General features: G+C 45.0%; 3 protein-coding genes and 1 long non-coding RNA gene across 6 annotated transcripts in view; 3 read left to right on the top strand and 1 right to left on the bottom strand.

Annotated features, from left to right (window-relative positions):
• Positions 1 to 5,435: 5,435 nt before the first annotated feature.
• Positions 5,436 to 5,964, bottom strand: LOC148153550 (uncharacterized). The gene is made up of 2 exons (XR_015766360.1): positions 5,738 to 5,964; positions 5,436 to 5,566 (listed from the first exon to the last, which is right to left on the bottom strand). It is a non-coding gene; the product is annotated as an uncharacterized LOC148153550 (long non-coding RNA).
• A 2,007-nt stretch (positions 5,965 to 7,971) lies between these two features.
• LOC106925753 (phosphoinositide-interacting protein-like) lies at positions 7,972 to 8,334 on the top strand. Its single transcript, XM_015000227.2, has one exon. The coding sequence runs from the start codon at positions 8,041 to 8,043 to the stop codon at positions 8,332 to 8,334; it is 294 nt and encodes a 97-aa protein (XP_014855713.1). The 5' UTR covers positions 7,972 to 8,040.
• A 726-nt stretch (positions 8,335 to 9,060) lies between these two features.
• LOC106925752 (transmembrane protein 238) lies at positions 9,061 to 10,237 on the top strand. Its single transcript, XM_015000226.2, has one exon. The coding sequence runs from the start codon at positions 9,272 to 9,274 to the stop codon at positions 9,752 to 9,754; it is 483 nt and encodes a 160-aa protein (XP_014855712.2). The 5' UTR covers positions 9,061 to 9,271; the 3' UTR covers positions 9,755 to 10,237.
• An 838-nt stretch (positions 10,238 to 11,075) lies between these two features.
• snx29 (sorting nexin 29) overlaps positions 11,076 to 21,116 on the top strand; it is a 127,392-nt gene continuing 117,351 nt past the window's right edge. Inside the window, exons 1-8 of one of the 3 annotated variants that reach the window (XM_088016541.1) lie at positions 11,076 to 11,668; positions 12,884 to 12,948; positions 14,140 to 14,192; positions 15,520 to 15,644; positions 17,410 to 17,590; positions 17,660 to 17,730; positions 18,868 to 19,125; positions 20,025 to 20,415. In XM_088016541.1, the coding sequence (XP_087872667.1) occupies positions 11,662 to 11,668; positions 12,884 to 12,948; positions 14,140 to 14,192; positions 15,520 to 15,644; positions 17,410 to 17,590; positions 17,660 to 17,730; positions 18,868 to 19,125; positions 20,025 to 20,415 (1,151 nt within the window). In that variant the 5' untranslated portion in view covers positions 11,076 to 11,661. The remainder of the gene's footprint in view (positions 11,669 to 12,883; positions 12,949 to 14,139; positions 14,193 to 15,519; positions 15,645 to 17,409; positions 17,591 to 17,659; positions 17,731 to 18,867; positions 19,126 to 20,024; positions 20,416 to 21,116) is intronic. The other 2 variants (XM_088016540.1, XM_088016539.1) reach the window with 2 other exon arrangements.

Below are 21,116 nucleotides of genomic sequence, written 5' to 3'. Positions count from 1 at the left end.
TAACATAACCATCATAGTCTGTGATGTCATTGTCTCTTTCCACACTGTGGAACATAACATCCACTGGCAATCTAGGAACCCGACCGTACATCAGGAAGAATGGGGCATAGCCAGTCGACTCATGAGCAGTACAGTTGTAAGCGAAGGTTAGCGTTTGCAGCATCTGAGGCCACTTTTGCTTTTCTCTGGGAGGCAATGCTCTAATCATATTTCCTAGAGTCCGGTTAAACCTCTCAGTGTGGCCATTCCCCATGGGATGGTAGGGTGTTGTTCTGGACTTCTTCACACCTGCTATCTGAAGTAGCTCTTGGATAAGCTGGCTCTCAAAATTCGCACCCTGGTCTGAATGTATTCTCTGTGGGAAGCCATATACACAAAAGTACTTATCCCACAGCTGACGTGCGACCTGTTTTGCAGACTGGTCTGAACACTTGAAGGCATGAGCCATCTTAGTGAAGTGGTCTGTCACCACTAACACGTCCACACTCTTCCCATTCGAGTCTTCTGCAGACCAGAAGTCTAGACAAACTAGCTCCAAGGGGCCTGTGGTTTTGATGCTCTCGAGCTGTGCTCGTCCCTCGGGCTCCAATGTCTTGCTAACAACACAACGCTTACAACATTTCACATAGTCTCTGACGTCTTGCTCCATTTCGATCCAAAAGAACCTTTGTCTTGAAAGGTATAAAGTTCTACTCTGACCCTGGTGGCCAGCATTATCATGCACACCACTGAGAACTTGGCCGATCAAAGAGGAAGGCGTCATGTACTGATGTCGCTTTTTCCCCGTCAATGGATCCTTGCAAACTCTGTACAGAATGTCATCGTGCATCTTCAGTTTTTCCCACTGTTTTAGGATTTTGAGCACCTTCAGAGGCAACCCAGCTCTCTCTCGTCTTGATGGTCGTCTCCCTCGGATGACAAATGGGATGACTTGGGACAGGACAGGATCATTCCTCTGACTATCATGCAGCTCTTGACGTGAGAGAACAGGCAGAGGGTCTTCACCTGGCTGGGCCAACTTCTCCAGATCCTGGGCCAACCATGAAACCACTCTCTGCTTGGGACCTTCATCCCACTCCATATGACCGGCCAATACTGCAGATACTTCATAGTCAGATAGGGATTGATTTTCCAACTCATTCAATGGTGCTGCATGATGAATGTTTTGGTGGTTGACACCAATCCTGAATGTTTCCTGAATTAAAGCTTCTTGTACTTGTTGTGACTCCCCCACAAGGTCATTATATGGTTCATTCAAAATCCGTTGACAGACACGATCTTGAGCAAAGGGCTTTCTGCTGAGGGCATCAGCAACAATGTTCTTACTGCCAGGTATATACTTGATGCTGAAGTTGTATGGTGCTAACTTGGCAACCCACCGTTGCTCACATGCATCAAGTTTGGGTTTTGTGAGGATGTATGTCAGGGGATTATTGTCAGTCCAGACAGTGAAAGTATGCCCTTTTAACCAGTGACTGAATTTATCGCAAACAGCCCACTTCAACGCCAGAAACTCAAGGCGATGAGCAGGGTAGTTACTCTGGGCACGTGTTAGAGCCTTACTGGCAAAGGCAATGGGTCGTGCTCTACTTTCACCCTCCTGGACCTGAGACAAAACAGCCCCCAACCCATCCTGTGAGGCATCTGTAGATAGAATGAAAGGGCGACTGAAATCAGGGTGTGCGAGCACCACAGTCTCCAGCAGCACATTTTTTAGTTCTTCAAATGCACAGCGATGTTCCTCTTTCCAATCATTTGGATGTAGCTTCTTAAATGCTGCTGCACCTCGTCCATTCACTTTTTTCCCTTTGGGTGCGGCAGTCAAAGCGAACAATGGTTTGGCAATGCGGGAACAGTCTGGTATAAACTGTTGGTAGTACATTACCATCCCCAAAAATGACTTAATCTTTTTTTGTGAGGGTGTGACACCATCCTCCATCATCAAATCAGACTCTGTCATAGCAACAACAGCTTGGACTTTATCTGGATCGGTTGACACACCATTTTCACCCACAACATGCCCCAAAAACTTCACACTCCTCCTGAATAGCTGGCATTTCTTGGGGGCCAATTTCAAACCATGGACATGAAGCCTGCTGAAGACAATCTCGAGCCTCCTCAGAGCTTCTGCCTCATCAGGAGCATATACAAGCAAATCGTCCAAATAACAAAGCAGCGTCAAAAAGTTCTGATCCCCAAAGATGTTCATCATGAGGCGCATGAAGTTGGCAGGACTGTTACAGAGGCCCTGAGGTAGCCTGTTAAACTCATACAGCCCCATGGGTGTGGTGAAGGCTGTTAGTTTTTTATCATCCTCAGCCATGGCGATGTTATAAAAACCAGAGGTGAGGTCCATGGCACAGAATATGGCACTCCCACCCAGAGCTGTCAAGCAGTCCGACTGGTGCGGCAGCGGGTGAGCATCCTTAACTGTACGAGCGTTTAGCCAGCGATAGTCCACACACACCCTTAGATCTCCATTCTTCTTCCACACCAGCACTACAGGAGAAGCCCACTCACTGTTAGATTTGCAAATGATCTCCCGTTCTTCCATTTCTGTGAGAACTTGCCGCAGCTTGTGATACTGCCCTGGTGGAACACGTCGATATGGAAGCCTGAATGGTCGATCATCTGAAAGGCGGATACGGTGAACAAAATCTTTGGCCAGCCCACAATCAAGTTTGCTTCTTGAAAAAATGCCTTCATATTTCTGGACCAGCTGCAACAGTTTTGACTTCCAATAATCAGACACCTCACAAGAGTCAATGTCCAGATCTTCCAGCCCCAAGTCACTCAGGGTGTTGCGGAAACCGGTACAGGGAGAGTCAGAGCTGATTGTTTTGTCATTTTTCACTGTCTGACTGTTGGTACTGACTTTTGCACCGGGCACCTGCTCAGGAGTCATATCCATATCTTCAAGGGCTATACAGGTGGACACCTCTGCTACTTTGGTGCGACGTTTTAATGTGATGGCCTTATCAGAGGTGTTTAGAATGCGCACTGGGACCCACCTGTCACCATTCATGGAGGACACCGATCTACAGACAATAATGTCTTTTTTATGGATCTGTGTTTTGGCTGATGGCTCAACTAGAATGGCACTGCCCTCGGAGAGAGGTGAGTTTTTGGGAAGTCTGCCCCAAATCAAATGTTCTTGCTTTGGGAGGAGAGTGACTGCCTGCACCAGTTCAGCTGTTCCAATAAAATCTGGGATTACATCACCTCTCCATCTTTCAATGCCAGATAGCATACTAACAAACTGTATTACTTCTGGTGTTTGGGCAGACTCTGGTTTACTCATAACCTGCCAAAAGTGAGGAGACTGTTTGAACTGGTTTAGAAGGTGTTTGATGACATTTGTGCCCAGAATTAGCTGATCTTTCTGCCCAGCGACCACTAGAGCTGGAACACTAAATACACAGTCATATACTTTCACTTTCAATTCATGGATGCATTTGGGTTTTACTTGAACTCCTCCACAGCCAACGAGAATGATATCATTATGATTACGGTCAGGTTGGGATGCAAGCCCTGCATCCTTAAGGAGTTGTTCAGCTTCTACACTGATAGTGCAGGCCATGGAGCCAGTGTCCAAAAGGGCTTGCAAAGATACTTTATCCCCAACCTGTGCATCAGTGTAAAAGAGGCTGTCAGCCTTTTCTAGTCTGGATATGTTTTGAAACAACACAAAGGTATTAGATGGAGCAGATTTCAAACTTTCTGTATACACAGATTTTATATCTTCGTTTGAGGTGAGGGTCTCATCATACTCACTCACACAGTGCCCTCTCAGGTGTGAGTGGCTTAGTTTCCCTGTTCAGCTGAGTCTCCAACTCGCTGAGTGTTAGTGATTTTTGGACAGCTTCTTCGTTGATGTCCAATCTCGAGACAGGCCAGGCACCTTCTCTCTCTCATGCAGTGTGCTCGTGTAGAGTGGTTACTATTGCCACATACTTGACATGGAGAAGACTGACTGGGACGGAAAAACTGAGGTTGAGTATCACCAACAGGCTGGGCAGTGCGTTCTAATACTCGTTCAAGCATAGTTAACACCCGTTCCAGAGCACCTGACTCTGCAGTACGATCATTCGAGCTGGCAGAACTGACAGGAGTAATTTTGACAGTGTTCACTTGCCTACGTTCTACTTCAGGCTCTGAGTGGTCAAGTGCTGCTGTTGCAGTAGCAATCTGGAGAGCTTTTGCTTTTGCCGCAGTTGCATGTGGTCTCTTCACTTGCTGCTCTCTTTGATGCTCATCAATGGCCTCCTGCACCTCAGTGAGTGTCCACTTGGTGGTGGGCTTACACTTGAAAACACAGGCAAGACTAGGATCAGGACAATTCCTGATGAACATCATTGCTATCTCTGCATCCATTTTGTTCAGGCTGCTCCCTTGATCTTTCAAGTGTCTGTCAGCATTTTCAGCAGCTGTGTTAAGTCTGACCCAGTAGTCCACTGGTGTCTCATTAGCCACCGGCTGAGTAGCATAGAAATCAGCCAGTGGCAAGCAAGACCCAGGAATGTCGCTAAAATAGCGCCTCAGAATGTTATAGAGTGCCTCAGGATTTACAGGTGTGGTAGTAGGACTACTCTTTAGTCCAATCTTTACAAGGCTCTTTGCCTTGCCCAGCAGATGGTTCAGGATTTCATCTGTTTTTTCCTCAGCTGAGAATCCTTTCTTGCGCAGGTAGACCTCCATCATCTCTATCCACTCATGAACAGAAATCCTATCATCACCGTCACCACGATAAATAGGAGGCTCTTTAATGTCTGGTTTCACCACCAGGCTCATTTTCGCGAGGTCAATCACTGTGTTGGATGTCTCATTCTGCGTACACTGTGATGGTGGAGGCTTCTCTGGAGTGAGGTGAGATCCACTGTGTAACAAACGGCTGGTAATGGCTTCACCTATTTGGCTCCCTATTTCACCAATGAGGTCGCGTAACTGCTGCATGGTGTTGTCATTATTATTTACAGGGGTGGAAAACTGGGGCTCCAACGGAGGTATTTCAATAATCTCCTCTGTTTCTGATGACCCCTCATAAATCATGTGAGTACCACCCTGGGCTAACAGCCCTCTGCCACGCCCAACTACTGGTGTGAAAACATTGAAGGTGTTATGACCTCTGCCTGCCATGCTTCACACAGTACAAAAGCAGTGATGTAAAAAAAATAAACCAAAAAGGTTCCACAGTTCACAAAAAAAAATGGCTTTAATCAAACTAATATAGCGATTTGAGTGATTTATTTAAGTGTCCGTATTCAGAAGAGTGATCGTAACCTCAACAGTAATGAACAGGATCCACAGGTCGACCAGCTTGATGACATCAGCGTCACTAGCACACAGCTGAACCCTCGGCGGTCGGCAGCGGCTAACCAATGGATCCGGGTCACGGCACCAGATGTAACAGGTGTAGAATGGATCACGACAGGAACCAGGATTTGCATTGATTTATTCCTGTTTAGAACAAAAACATATTCAGCAGCAGCTCCTGGCTCTGGCTCTCCCACACACACCTCTCCACAGCGCAGCTTGGCGCGAACTCACAGGAATGGGTTAAAATCATCTAAAGTTCACAAATAATAATAAAATAAAATCTGCATTCATACAAAACAATTAAAATAAAACTGAAACAGAAATAATCTGCCCAAAGGTTACAATTTTACACAGTAATATAAAAATATACCAAAATACATGCATTTAACAACCAGATAACATTTTGAAATAACTCACATACCTGTTTAGAACAAAAACATATTCAGCAGCAGCTCCTGGCTCTGGCTCTCCCACACACACCTTTACCATCCAAAAGAACAAAAATAAAATAACCATGTTGGCACGGTAAACTGAATAAATGCAAAAAACGTGGGAATTAAATACCCAGAACAGTGCTGTGCTAAACATCAAAAAGTTAACCAACTATTTACAAGTTATGAGTTGAACAGCATACTTTTTCTTTTTACATTTTTAATATTTTAATGTACAGCAGAAGACAACTCTGTGCGCTTACCTCTCCACAGCGCAGCTTGGCGCGAACTGAGGAGGGCAGCGGAGGAGGGCAGCGGGAACACACAGGATGTGACACGGAGACAGGAAACAAGAAAATAAAAGCTTCTCCACCAAAATAAAATACAATTCAAAAACCAAGGAAAAACTAATATGGGGATGGATTTGGGGCCACATTAGGATCCAAAATAAAACAGTATAAAACAGAAATAAGTGCAAAGGTGACAGCAATCATGTAAATTCAACAAGGTGTTTTGAGAAGGTTCATCAAAAAAATAAAAAATTAAAATTAACTCAGCTACAAATGCATAAATCAGCTTTTAAATCTGTTTTGAATCATTTTAACTCCAGTTTTTGAAAGATTTTGATTTTTTTTTTGGAAAGTTGCAGTTTTATTTAGTTTGTACCTTACTGGAGATAATAAAGCTCCATTTCCTGTATTGTTGGTTTAATGTTAGAATAAATGTTTTTTGTTTTTGGATCATGTGTCACAATATTTATTTAAATTATGAAATGAGAAACGAATCTCCTTTGTTCTCTTGAACTCGGATCAGAACCATGACGCTGTGATGACATCACAGTCAGAAAAAACAGTGACGCGTTCATGACTGCACTTCCTGTTCCAGAAATACCGCGGTCTGTGGAGGGGGCGGGGCCACGATTTTAGCTGAGTCAGCACCTGATCACGACACGGCTCCGGTTTTATAGAAACAATCTGTTCAAATCAGAACCGTGGAGCCCAGAGCCGGGCTTCCTGAGGCTCCAGACCGACTCTGGATCAGGGGGGCCAAAGTGTGCGGGTTGACCTTTGGGGTGATGCTGGTCTCTATAGGTTGACCTTTGGGGTGATGCTGGTCTCTATAGGTTGACCTTTGGGGTGATGCTGGTCTCTGCGGGTTGACCTTTGGGGTGATGCTGGTCTCTATAGGTTGACCTTTGGGGTGATGCTGGTCTCTATAGGTTGACCTTTGGGGTGATGCTGGTCTCTATAGGTTGACCTTTGGGGTGATGCTGGTCTCTATAGGTTGACCTTTGGGTGATGCTGGTCTCTATAGGTTGACCTTTGGGTGATGCTGGTCTCTATAGGTTGACCTTTGGGGTGATGCTGGTCTCTGCAGGTTGACCTCTGGGGTGATGCTGGTCTCTATAGGTTGACCTTTGGGTGATGCTGGTCTCTATAGGTTGACCTTTGGGTGATGCTGGTCTCTATAGGTTGACCTTTGGGGTGATGCTGGTCTCTGCAGGTTGACCTCTGGGGTGATGCTGGTCTCTATAGGTTGACCTTTGGGGTGACTGCGGTCTCGATAGGTTGACCTTTGGGGTGATGCTGGTCTCTGCAGGTTGACCTTTGGGGTGATGCTGGTCTCTGCAGGTTGACCTTTGGGGTGATGCTGGTCTCTGCAGGTTGACCTTTGGGGTGATGCTGGTCTCGATAGGTTGACCTTTGGGGTGATGCTGGTCTCGATAGGTTGACCTTTGGGGTGATGCTGGTCTCGATAGGTTGACCTTTGGGGTGATGCTGGTCTCGATAGGTTGACCTTTGGGGTGATGCTGGTCTCGATAGGTTGACCTTTGGGGTGATGCTGGTCTCGATAGGTTGACCTTTGGGGTGACTGCGGTCACGGTATGTCATGTTTGACTCCGCCTCCTGGTCAGTGATTGACGGATGGATTGATGAGGGAAACAAATTTCTCTGTCTTATGTTACCGGCTGGTGCTGCGTGCGGTGGCCGTGGAAACGGTTGTTCTCGGTGCGCCTGTATCAGGTGACGCAGCTTTTGTCCAGCAGCCTGTGCTGGTGGAGTCAGGTGCGCTGTGTCCGTCAGCGCTGATGTGTGGATGATTGATGCTGAATGAAAGCAGATGATGACAGGCGGCTCTCCGAAGCCCTGCCTCTGATCTGCGGCTGCGTCGGTCCTTCTGGAGTTACCGGCCTGTGTTCCCAGGTTACTGGTGATGCAGACGGTGTTGCTCCTCCATGGGAGCGGAACCAGTCCAAACGGACTGACGGATCAAGAGGTTTTCTCAGGACGCCATGGAGGAACCTGAGGATCAGAGCCTGTGCTCAGACCAGCTCTCAGCAGGTCCAGCATGGGCCTTCCTCCACAAGCCCATCATCTCCATGGTGATGGGGTCTCTGATGTCTGCGGCCGGCGCGCTGCTGCTCCTGCTCCGCTCCGCCGGGGTGAGCGGCGCGTCCCGGTCCGTGGCATCGGCCTGCCTGTCCGTAGGGCTGATGTTCGTGGTGGTGGGCCTGGTGTGGATCCCTGTCCTGAAGGAGAAGCGCCGGCGGAGACGCCTCAGCCAGGGGCTGGAGGACGAATGTTGAGGCCTTTGGGGTCGGCCGGGTTTCCTTCCGGTTTTAAGGATCTGCCGGGTCCAGGAGAGGATCTTCCTGCTGCTCTCAGTGGGCGATATGCTGGCTGTTGTCTTCAGCCTGGAACTGGAGGAAGACATGAGTCTGAGATGAAGAGCAGGGCTGAGCCGGTCACAGTCACAGAGTCCGGCTGCTTTCCTTCCAGGATGAACTTCAACTGGGAGCCGCATGAAACTTTAGAGGAAACATCTGCAACAAGAACCCGATTTCTAGATAATGTGATATTCAATTACTATAGAATCTTTAAAAGTTTAAATGCTAAATCAATTCAAATTATATTGGTCCTTAAAAGATTACAACCCTGCAGCACCAATTTTATTTTGATATTATAATTAGAATCCCCTCTGATGTTGTATTTAAATGTTCATATCTTGTTCTCTACTGTCCGTTTTATTTTGTTTCTGGATGTTTCTTGGTTTAGGAGTTAGTTAGGAGAGGAAGTGTAACAATCTTGAGCTCTGTTGAATAAATCTGGAAAAAGTAATTATGGAAACCTATAAGTGCCCTAAATGTTTTCAAAGCTAAAGCACTAACCTACTAATTAGCTCCAGTATTAGCTGTTAGCGGATTGTGCCCACCACTGATTTCATTGGACTTTTTTGCAATCAGAAACTGCTTCAAACCAAACCAAAACTCAACAATAAATAGAAATGACCAAACGTCTCTCAGAGGGAAGGATGATGGGAGGTGATTTTCAGGAATGACTGCTGCGTGTTTGTCAGAGATGATGCAACTGAAACATCAGATCCAGTGGATTCCAGATAACAACCGGTGAACGTTGTACTTTGAACAGCAGCTTGTTCCATGCAGGGATTTAACCTCACAGTCCTGCAGCCGCCGTCGGACCAGGTTTCTTCTTCCTCTGGTCTGGAGGACCTCCTCTGCCATCATGTCCACCTCCGTGCAGATCGCGCCGGTCATGGAGGAGACGTACGATGGAGTCGGCCGCTGTAAGTGTGCCTTCTGGCTGGCGGTGGTCCACGACGTTCTGGGTGTCCTGGTCATCATGGTGGGGGTGTTCGGTGGCCTGGTGATCCACGACGTCTTCATCTATGGTGGCGCCATCGTCATCTTCCTCAGCCTGATCTGGTGGATCTTCTGGTACTCGGGGAACATCGAGGTGCCGTCGGAGGAGCTGGAGGACGACGTGGGCCTGATGAAGACCCGGGACAGGCGGCTCAGCCGGGCCGTCAGGCGGGTTTCCAAAGGGATCAGGAACTCCTTCAGGAAAAAGGCTCCGCCTGTGGAAGAGGGTCCCTCCGGGGGCCCCGGGCCCTCAGACTGCGGTACGGATGTAACACTCGCCACCATATATGGCAGCTCTAAAGGGTCTTCCTCAAAACAACTTGTGAGAGAAACTTTGTCCATATGAAGAGTCAGAACCTGAAGCTGGAGTTTTATTTTTGTCTTTATCAGTTATTTTTATGTGTCTGTAATCGTTAGTCAACACAGAGATGATGAATGATAAGACGTAAACTTTGCACACAACAACAGCAGTTTGGTGACACATTCAGAGACTACTGACTGTTTTTACTGCTGACCATCTGTAGCTCATTTACAGATTTCGGAGGAGTTGAAATGAGTGAAGTGCTTCATTGTATCTGCATGATCTGTTCATTTATCATGGAAATTGTAAACGAAACAAAACACTGACACACCTGAAGCAGAAAACAGTTATAAACAGCTACAAGCATTTACTATCCATATGTTCTCTATTTTCTGCAAAAATACTAAATTATTGCTTGTAATATATGTCAAATCTAAACTAATGATGAAACAAACCCACAATGAACTTGTTTTATAACTCGTAAAATATTTTTAGAATTTTTGTGTGAAATTAAAAGTTGTGTAAATATCACGTTTCCATCTTGGTGTTTAAACCAGTGTTTCCCAGCCCTGGTCCTCATTGCACACTGCCCTGCATGTTTTAGGTGTTACCTTGCTTTAGCACAGGTGATTTCAATTGACAAGTGTTTGCTGAACTGCAATCACCTGAATCAGGTGTATTAAAGCAGAGAAATATCTAAAACATGCAGGGCAGTGTGCCTCGAGGACCAGGGTTGGGAAACACTGGTTTAAACCATTAAGGATTTAAAGTGTGAGTGTTTAGCCCCGCCCCCAGTGTCATCAAAGTGGGCGGAGCCTACAGGCTCTGGGGGCGTGGCTGAGTGTGGGGACCAGAAAAGGGGCTTAAAAACTGCTACGCACTTTTCAGATTCTTCAGCAACTTTTACTTCAAAAGCGACAAGTCTATTGATTTTGTTTATTCTGTTTTTAAAACTTTTATGGTGACGTGAAGCACCGGGCATGCATCCAACAGAGAATTTAAGCAAAGACTTGAATACTACTGTGCACAGATGTTCTCCACTGGACCTGACTCAACCAAGAAGAATCAGAGTATTTCAGTTATATCACCAAAGAGAAAGATGAATTTGCAAAGTAATGCTCAATAATATGCTTGCCACACCTTTTAGATTTTCTTCTGTGAAAAATATATAATTGTATTGTATAATTATTTTCCATGTAGAATACCTCCCAATGTGTTATTCTGCCACATTGCTTTGGAGGTTGTATGTTATCCTCGTGAGGATTTAACAGCTGGTGGCTCGTTACATTATTTTAGTAAGCGAACGTGTTACTTTTTCTTTAAAGAGGAACAAAAACTTGAATCTGACATTAGTTTTCATTTTAGGCCACAGGAAGCAAATGGGGGAAATGATAGAACTGGATAAATTACAGAATGAAGAAAACATTTTCAGACACCAAGAAGAAGAATATCTACTCATCTGGACCGCAAAGAACCAGCAGAACAAGCACAAAGCGACGGAAATCAGTTTTTCAGCTAAAAACTACAACTCCCAGCAGCGCTCGTCATCATGTGACCGGAGTGTGTTTGGTCACGTGACCCCGCTGCTGTCATGTGAGTGGTCGGTTTCAGTTTTTCGCAGTGTCACAGGCTGAACTGATTATACTCTGGTAACTTTTGGTTTCTGGTCCAAAGCGGCTCCCGGTTCTGCTGACACGGGACCGAACGGCTCAGAGTTCGGCCTCGGAACCGCGTCCATCACGGCCCGCCGGGTTATCGGACCGTGAAGCGGCTCCCCCGCAGGCCTCGCTGTTCACCGAGCGAGCATCGGCGCTCACGCCGCTGTTGGGTGGGTCCAGGTCGGCTACGGCGGCGGCATGGAGCCGGGGCACCGCTAGCTTGGTGCTGGTTCTGGGAGATGAGAAGAACCGTTTCCTCCGAGCCGTTTCCGGTCCAGGAGGTCGGATGTCAGGATGAACGGTGAGTTTCTCATCCAGGAGCCAGGGGAGGTTCTGCTCCAGCAACCTGCTCAGAGCTAACAGAACCAGAACCAGCTACTTCCTGCACACGTTCAGCTCCAGCTGCTTTATTCTGTGGTTCGGAACACTTGGGCTCGGTTCGGTCAGACTCTGCTGCTGGGAAATGAAAGCAAAAATCTGAAAGCAAAAGTCCAACAACAACAACGCCTCGCTCAGGTCACCTTAACAACAGCCTAGAAACACTCAACTTTTATTTTGAAAGGAAAAGTCCAGATTCTGCCCTCTAGTTTGGTTCTGAACTTTTATTCCACTCGCCACGTTTTCCTCCTTTAAAACCAGTAAAAACCACAGGACAGCTGAGGTCAGGTTTAATTTTTAATATAATTTTTTTACAGTCATGTTTTGGACGGAGGAAGCTGGAGTCCCCGGAGAGAAACAGCCAGCCTCTGTAGAAACTATCTGGTGTTAGTATTTTATTATTGACATTAGGTTTCATTTATGATTTTATTCATTCCATTTCTTTTTTACTTCTCATATGTATTCACTTAATTGAATTATTTAGTTGTTAGCTCTTTGATCAGTGCCTGCTGACTTTAAAGTGTTTAATGAATAAAATTGACTCAACTGGATGGAGACTTTTAAAGGTTTTTCATGATTAAAAGAATCTTTCCACAGTTATGAAAATCTTCTTCCAGTATAAATTTTGGCTGCAGAGTTTGTCTTTAATTTCAAATTCAGTTTAAAATACTTTGATACCAAACAGAAATTAATTCTTCAAATGGTTATTAGAGTTAAAATCCACATGATTTTGCTCAGAATCGATTTTCTTTTCTTTATTTTTTCAGTGGAGACCTAAAACAATCTACACATTTCTTTTATTGAGGGAAACATTCAAACTCTTTAAGCTTTGAACCTAAGATCATTGTTCAGCCTTTTAAACAACAAAAAAAAAAAATCAGAATTCTCTATTTGTAGAAAAAATTGTGATTTTATTTTTGTCCTGGTTCTTCTCTGTTGATGATTTTGGCCCATGTGATAAAAAGTTTGGACTCCGCAGATTAACTTCAGTAACGTTTAGAGGTTTGTTTATTCAGCAGAACCGTTTCTGAGCCCAGAGTAACTTTGTTCTGTTGTAACGGTTTCAGGGAAACGGCCTCCATGTTTCTCTCCTCTTCGTCCCTCCTCCTCATCATCAGTGTGTTTCCTTCCTCTGTAGGAACTCAGCAGAATGATGCGAAGAGACAGAACCTCCTCGAGAGGCTGCTGGACGCCGTCAAACAGGTGAGTTAGCTGTTAGCCATTAGCTGTTAGTGGTTAATGTTAGCCATTAGCGATTAGTGTTAGCCGTTAGAGTTGGTGGTTAATGTAGCCATCAGCAGTTAGCTATTAGCGGTTAGCCATTAGCGGCTAGCGTTAGCGGTTAGCGTTAGCATCCTTCCTACAGGAGGCAGCAGTGGTTCAGTTCAGTTGAACTCTGGGAGAATTATGATGGTTAATTCTGAATTAAATAGAGATGCAGCTGCAGACCCATCTGAAAGTATTCAAACTCGGTGGCGCGACGCGTCTGCGGCGGCGCGAGGCGACTTCACAGTTTGAAGTTTGTTTCATCTTTGAACATCCAGACGGAAACTTTTGCTCATTCTTACTCAGGCTGGATGAAGTTCTTCAAACTTGAGTTTTTTTAAAGACTCATCTCAGACCTGCTATTGGATTCAGGTCTAGACTTTGACTAGGTCATTGTAACCCATGAATCAGCTTTGATGTAAAGCATCCCAGAATATTTCTGCATGTTGGGAGTGGAAGGAGAACCTCCAGTCTTTAGGTTTTCCTCCATCCGTCTTCCCATCAACTCTGGTCGTCTTGTTCCTGCTAAAGAGCATTCCCACAGCATAATGCTGCCAACATCATGTTTCAATGTGGGGAGATTTTCATTTAAATCTGAAAGTTAAAATGTGGTTTTATCTCTTCTTACAAGACTTGGGACTAATTTAATAATAATACATTTTAATTTGCTTTTCTTAACTTTCTTCTCTGCTTTGTGTTGACCTGTTTGGTAAAACCTCCATAAATATACTAAACTGCAGTTTATGGTTTTAATGTGACAGAATGTGGATCTGTTGTTGTTTTACTTCCTTCACCTGCTGCTCACACAGACAGGAAGTAGAACAATGTTTCCTGAGTTGATTTTTGTGGAAATTTGTTAGAAAACATTCTGGGAGGATGAGGATGGTGAAGAACAGATGGTCTAGCATGGGCATCACCATGGCAACGTGAGCAGGTTGGGTTCAGGTTGCAGAGAAAGCAGCTGCGTGACTCTGATCAAAGCCGAACCCTGATTGTTCTGCAGCAGGGAGCTGCTGCAAGAACATTCAAACTGGAAAGTCGCAAAATATTTTACTGAAATCTGCTCTGGTTCTGCCGCCTGCAGAGCGGGAACTTTCTCATGTTTTCATTCCTTTCATATCTCTGCAGTGCCAAATCCGCTTTGGAGGAAGAAAAGAGATTGCCACGGACTCAGACAGCAGGTAGAGCAGGTCCAAACAGGAAATGTTTGTTTCAGACAGAACCAAACATAAAATGTTTTTCAGAACCACCTTCCAGGCTATAACGGAATCAGACTGGACCACGTGTCTCTTTTCACTGCTAAATTAAGCTTGAAAGGAGCACTTCAACTCTTCAGGAAGTTGTTGTGTCTTTTTTAACATATAAAACCCGACTGCCTTCTGTGAATTGTCTTAAAGGGCCGGTATCGTCTAAAATCAAACATTTTTTATCCTTCCATCATGTTACGAAAACGAACCTGCAGTGTTGCTTTGATTCTTTCATGTCTGAGAAATCCTCTAGTCTCCATGGCAACCATTCAGCTGTTCAAAACGCCTGGGTGGACCTAGCTCCGCCTCTGAGGCGCAGCTCCTCCCCCACTCTGCTCCTTCAGACTAGCCAGCAGCAAACGGCTCATTACAGGAGCTGCTGCTCAGAGCAACGCTGGTAAAAACGTTAAAGGGTTAATAGAGGAGCCATGATGGATGAAAGAGCAGGAGTTTCTTAAAGAGACAGAGGCCCAATTTCAAGGTGTTAAATCAATAAATTATTTGAATGAATTAACCTGTTGAATTGATTTATTGTGAAAGGCCCATGGCTGTTTGGATATCTGACAGGAGACTGTAGACAGTAAGCATGATATAAGGTGCATTATAATTCATTAACTTTATAGATATAATTGGGAAAGAGTAGAAATTAAGACTGAGCCTGTCAGAATAAGCAATAAATCATTTAATTTCATAATAAATTAAAACAAGCTCAATCGTTTCCATTTGCATGATTTATCATTTCTGTGTTTCTACCAAAACCTGGATGATGAAAGTTTCAGTTTGGTGTTTTGGTCTCATAGGACAGTTTTATTTACAGAGAATTTTATTGTATTTGTTTCCGTTTAGTTTTATTTATCTTGGATATATAAAATGTCTTCCAGTCCCAGTGTTAAATGTTTGTTAGAATTTAAAGTTTATTGATCTTTGGGAATCTGTCCTTGCATTATGATGTCATTATTGCTGGAAAATGGTACCAAAACAACAATATTATCATTTATTGTGATAACTTCTCAGACAATTTGTCATTAAATTTGTTATCATGACAGGTCTACTTGTGAGATGAGTAAAAATTACATTTGTAAATATAAATATGGAAGACAATTGGCGTCATAAGTTTAATCTTCTTTCTGCTCATTTTTTGACTGGATGTGGAAATTTTGTGTTTTTATGTTTGATATATTATGATATATTTAGTCATTTTCTTTATATTTTTTGCTGTCCTAATAACTGAAGGTTTAACTGAAGCGCTCTGTGTTTGCAGGGTGATCTGCCTGTGCGCTCAGTTCGAGGCGGTGCTGCAGCACGGCCTGAGGAAGAGCAAAGGCCTGGCGCTGACCGCTGCAGCGCTGAAGCAGGCTGCCGGCTTCAGCAGCAAGACGGAAGCAGGTGAACGCATCACCACCTGCTGAGAAACAGGAAACATCCCGCTGGAACATCTGGCCGTTTGTTCTTGGTTTTGAAGGGGTGAAGCGTTGAATTATGCAGGAACAGAGTCAGTCTGAGGAAGCAGACCTTTGGAAGAGTCTGCTTCCCCGTTTCACTTGTTCACCGCAAAAACACAAAATCTTACCAAGTATTTTTGTTCAGTTTCTAATGCAGATATCTTATTAAATTTAAAATAAGAGAAAACTAACTATAAGTAACTTTTCAGCAAGATATAAGAGCTTGTTTAGGTAAATAATTCCCTAATATTTATGAAAAAACTTCTAATTCCACTGGCACTGTTACCTAGCAACCCCAGCCAAGCCCAGCCCGTTACCTAGCAACCCCAGCAAGCCCAGCCCGTTACCTAGCAACCCCAGCAAGCCCAGCCCGTTACCTAGCAACCCCAGCCAATTGTTTACTTGATAATTCCATAAGTAAATAATTAAGAAATTTACAAAAACCACAAATACTTATTTTATAGCATTTTGTACATTTTGAAAATGGATGTTTTACAGCCTGTGTGTTTGTTTTTTCAACGTTTTCTTTTATTAATATCAGATTTTATTTTCCTGGGATTTTAGATTTCATTCATCTAAAATCTTCTACATCCTGCTGAAAAGTTACTAATAAGTTGGTTTTGTCTTATAAAAGTTTATTTGCATTAGAAACTAAATAAAAATTCTTGGTGAGGTTTATTGTTTTTGCAGTGTGGTGCTGTGGTCAGGCTCCTCTGAGGGACGCTGCGACGCCTCTGCAGCTTTGCTTTCTGCATGTTGAGCTGGTTTCTCTGAAGAGTTTTTCCGCCTGGTTTGGTCTTTGAGTGGCAGAAACGGCCTGATCCGTGTTTGATCTGTGTTGATCGTAATGACTTGCAGGCTGCAGCTGGTTGGCTCTGAACACGTTCAGCAGGATGAATCAGGCAGGAGAGAGAGTCGAGCTGTGGTTTGCTCAGGTTAAAGAAGTTTGTATCAGAATGAGTGAAAACTAAAAAATGTTTTTAAACCATCAGGTGGGAAAAGTTCCTCATATTCATCCCTTCCTGATCCGGAGGAACGATGGAGTTATTCTCTGTAGGGAAATTCCTTCTATTGACTGACTACTGCTAAGGACTCCAGATGACCACTGGTGACAGAAACAGAAACTTTTATTGCTGCTGTTGGTTTTAAGTCTGAATTGTTCCTGTGTTTCCTGGTGAACCAGAGGCCTGCAGTGAGCTGGATGATGAACTGAATGAGTTTTCTACACCTGGTTCTGAGGTCGTCCTGTAAATATGCAGATCAGCTGCTCAGTGGGGCGGCACAGTAACCCGACTTCAGACCACTTTGACTTGCATTTCCTGTTTCAAGGGGAAAATTAAACTTAAAAAAGGTCCATCAGCAGCTGAGATGAAGCTAGCCATCATTAGCCAGCGTTACCCAGCGTTAGCCATCATTAGCCATCGTTAGCCATCATTAGCCAGCGTTAGCCATCGTTAGCCAGCGTTAGCCATCATTAGCCAGCGTTAGCCATCATTAGCCAGCGTTAGCCAGCGTTAGCCATCATTACCCAGCGTTAGCCAGCGTTACCCAGCGTTAGCCAGCGTTAGCCATTATTAGCCAGCGTTAGCCATCATTAGCCAGCGTTAGCCAGCGTTAGCCATCATTACCTAGCATTAGCCAGCATTAGCCAGCGCTAGCCATCATTAGCCAGCATTAGCCAGCATTGCTAACGGTTCCTCCTCCTGCAGAGCTGACCTTCTGGCTGAATGTGAAGGAGCAGCTGAACCGCCATGAGCTGCAGCGGTTCTACTCGCTGCGCCACATCTCGTCCGAACTGGGCCGGGGCCGGGCCTGGCTTCGCTGCGCCCTGAACGAACACTCGCTGGAGCGCTACCTGCACACGCTGCTGGCTGACCGCCCGCGGCTCAGGTTAGCATCCTCTGGTTCTGGTTCTGGTCAGCTGGACAGATTAACAGGTTCTGGTTCTGTCTTCTCTAGAACCTTCTATGAAGACTGGGCTTTTGTTCTGGACGAGGAGAGAGCAAGTATGCTGCCAACCATGGCTGCAGGTGAGCGACCGTCTGAAGAACATGAACAAATGTTAATAAACATAAAATATACATATAATTAAGTCTAAATAAACATAAAATCATAAAGTATAAATGTCAACATGAATATATAAATTTAAGCAAACAAAAATATAGGCTACATATTTATATATAAATATAGACACAAACATAAAAATATAAACAAATAAAAATAAATAAATGTAAATAATCAAATACATAAACATTAATGTATAGACATGAAAATCAACATCTAAATATAAATTAATGGTGCACTGATTGCAGTTTTCTGGCCGATTACCGACCTTTTAAAGTCTTAACTTACCGATTCCGATTTTGGCCGATTTCAGTTTTTAGTCTGAAATGTTGCTCTAGATATCAAGAAAGCTGCTGAATTGGCGACAACAGAGCAACTGACGTTAACTGTAGACGTGATCGGGTCGGTGCAGCTGGGCGGCGGCGCCCTGCTGCTGGGCGGCTGGTTCCCGGCGCCCGGACCGCCTCCCGGCGCCCGACTCGGACCGCCTCCCGGCAGCAGCAGCAGTTGCGACGGATATCACAGTTGCTGAGGTTGGTAACATTGGTGGATAAGATCAGCTTCACATGTAAAAATCGGCCGATCACAGATCTCCTGAAATTAAGGAAATCCGCACCAATAAATCGCTGCACCCCTATTATAAATATGTGAATAAATCTGAAGAAAATATAAAAAATATCTATAAATATATAACTAATGATAAAGGTAGAGGTAATTTATATAAAGTATTAAATTCAAGATGTGAGAGCTTGAACTTCACCACTTGGAAATTCATAATTTAGATTATGAGTCTTTATAATGTATTTTAAACAGATTAATTACTGCGTCTATTTTCTTAGGTAACTTTTAATGTTTTTGGTCATTAAACTTAAAAATGAAGGTTTTCAGAATATCACTGGATAGAGACGTGGATTTTCTAGGACACTTTTTCCCTCCACTCAGCTGTTGGCCATTAAAACTTTTCTGTTTGAGAATTTATTGTTTTTAATTTTTTAATTTTTGGGGTTTTGTTAACTTTTAGATGGAAAACTATAAATGTCCCCTTTTGAACTGAATTAGTGGATTAAACCTGAGCCAGATATTCAGATTTCCTGTCTCTCCAGGTTTGAACTCCATCCTGTTCGCCATCAACATCGATAACAGCGACCTGAACGGCGGCGCGCCGCGCGGCGGCGGCTCGTCCGTCTCCAGCCTGCTGAAGGAATCCACGCAGGGCATCGGCAGCCTGCTGAAGGAATCCACCCAGGGCGTCAGCTCCCTGCTGCGGGAGATCAGCACCGCCACCGCCGTGGTGCCCGGCTTCACCCCGAAGCCCGACGCCTCCGACCCGCTGCCCGTCCTGCCCCGCAGCGCCTCTGCTGGTAGGAAGCCGCGCTGCGTCCTGGAAACAACCGGCCGCTCCGGTTCCTACCGATCTGTGGCGCGACTTGGTTAGGAAATGATGTTAAAGTTTACAAATTTAGCTTCAAAATAGTGAAATTAAAATGCGTAGTTTATGCTGTGCAGACGCTCCGTCTGCGCTGGTGAACATTCACTCACCTCTGGATTACAAATGCTTGATGTGTCAAAGGGAGCCGCAGGGCTGGCCGATAAACATTGATGACACGTTATCAGTATCAATAGAAAATATTTAAAATAATATTGATCATTTCACTGAACTCTGACGCAGAACCGCACGGCATTCTGGGAGAAGCTAGCTAGCTACAACTTGTGTAGCAGCAGCTTGAAGTTGCCGAACGTCGGTCGGTTTCTACGGAACAGGAACCGGGCCAAACGGCTTTGCTCTTTCTTTCTTCCACTCTGTCCCTCTTTCTTTCTGTCTTTCTCTCTTTTGCTCACACTTTTCTTTTCCTTCCTTTGGCTCTCGTTCTTCTGAAAGCTTCGTTTTCTCTGAGCTGAACTGTCGCCGGGTTGCGAGGAGCAGCTCCGGGTTCAGGAAGCCGACCTGCCGCCCTGCCTCTGAACAGAACAAACTGTTTTTTATTTTCTGTTTGAAATGAATCTCGGTTTATCTTTCTGATCGTATTTATTTGGCCGCAGTGATTCCTGCAGCTTTCCATTGATTTTTTCCATCATGGAGTTTCTGATGTCAGCAGCGCCTGTTTCATTTCTCCATGTTTGTTTATTAGCCAGAAAACTGAAAGATGAATCAATTGAATCGTTTGTTGTAAAACAATCAAATTTCAATCTGCACTTTTTAAAGAAAACCAAAGTTTCTGTAACTTGAATTGTGAGTTTCTGGTTTTTGTTCTGGGCTCAGACTCGGGGCTGAGGAAGGAGCGACGGAGGAGGAAGAAAATCACCAACATCATTTCCTTCGATGACGACCTGGACGGCGGGGCTGAGGATGAGGAGGACGGCGATGAAGAGGCGAAGGCGAGGATTCGCCGCAGCGCTCCGGCCCAGAGCAGTGTGGAGGAAGGCATCGACCCGCTGCAGCCGCCGCTGTCCGGGTCTCCTGCCCAGAACGGCGTCCCAGAGCCGGGGGACGCGGGCTGGGTCGGGTCGCCACGGCCCGACCGCACGGCGCCCCCCGCTGGGCCGCCACTCCCTGACAGCCAGAGCGCAGAGAACGAGGAGGAGGAGGACGACGAAGAGGAGGAGACGAGGAAACCCCGAACTGAAATCCAGGACAGACTGGCCTCTGATCAGTGAGTCCAAAACATACCGCAGAACCACCAGCCTCCAGAACCTCTGCTTGATTTGGACCTCAGGCAACAGAACCACAGAAGGTTCTGGAACTGGGAAGAGGAAGGAAATACAGGGATGCATCCGATGTTAGTAGTTAGCTTCAGAGGCGCTAAGGCTACGTTAGCTCAGAGACTGAATCCGATGCGTTTCCTCTCGGATCCGACTCTTCCCGGTCGGTCTGAACCGACCCATTCGGATCTACGACGCGGAAATAAATCAGGAATATTGACAATAATATCGGCTGTTCTTACCGATGTTATCGCAATCGCAATATTTACCGATATTTTAGTTAATCCGATATTTTCCAGCAAGGTGCAGCCGGCCTACAAAAAACAAAAATTAAATTTAGATAAAAAAATTAGTTGATGGAGGATTCTGCAGGAGATCCGGTTCCAACTGGTTCAAACTGGTTGTTCTGGTTCCATCTGGTTCTAACTGATTGTTCTGGTTCCAACTGGTTCTCACTGGTTGTTCTGGTTCCAACTGGTTCTCACTGGTTGTTCTGGTTCCAACTGGTTCTCACTGGTTGTTCTGGTTCTCACTGGTTGTTCTGGTTCTAACTGGTTGTTCTGGTTCTAACTGGTCCGGTTCTAACTGGTTGTTCTGGTTCTAACTGGTTGTTCTGGTTCTAACTGGTTGTTCCGGTTCTAACTGGTTGTTC

Source organism: Poecilia mexicana, unplaced genomic scaffold (genome assembly GCF_051168715.1).
Source record: "Poecilia mexicana isolate PSO_F unplaced genomic scaffold, ASM5116871v1 scaffold_19, whole genome shotgun sequence".
Classification (NCBI taxonomy): Eukaryota; Metazoa; Chordata; class Actinopteri; order Cyprinodontiformes; family Poeciliidae; genus Poecilia; species Poecilia mexicana.
This window is presented reverse-complemented; position numbering and strand designations above follow the sequence as displayed.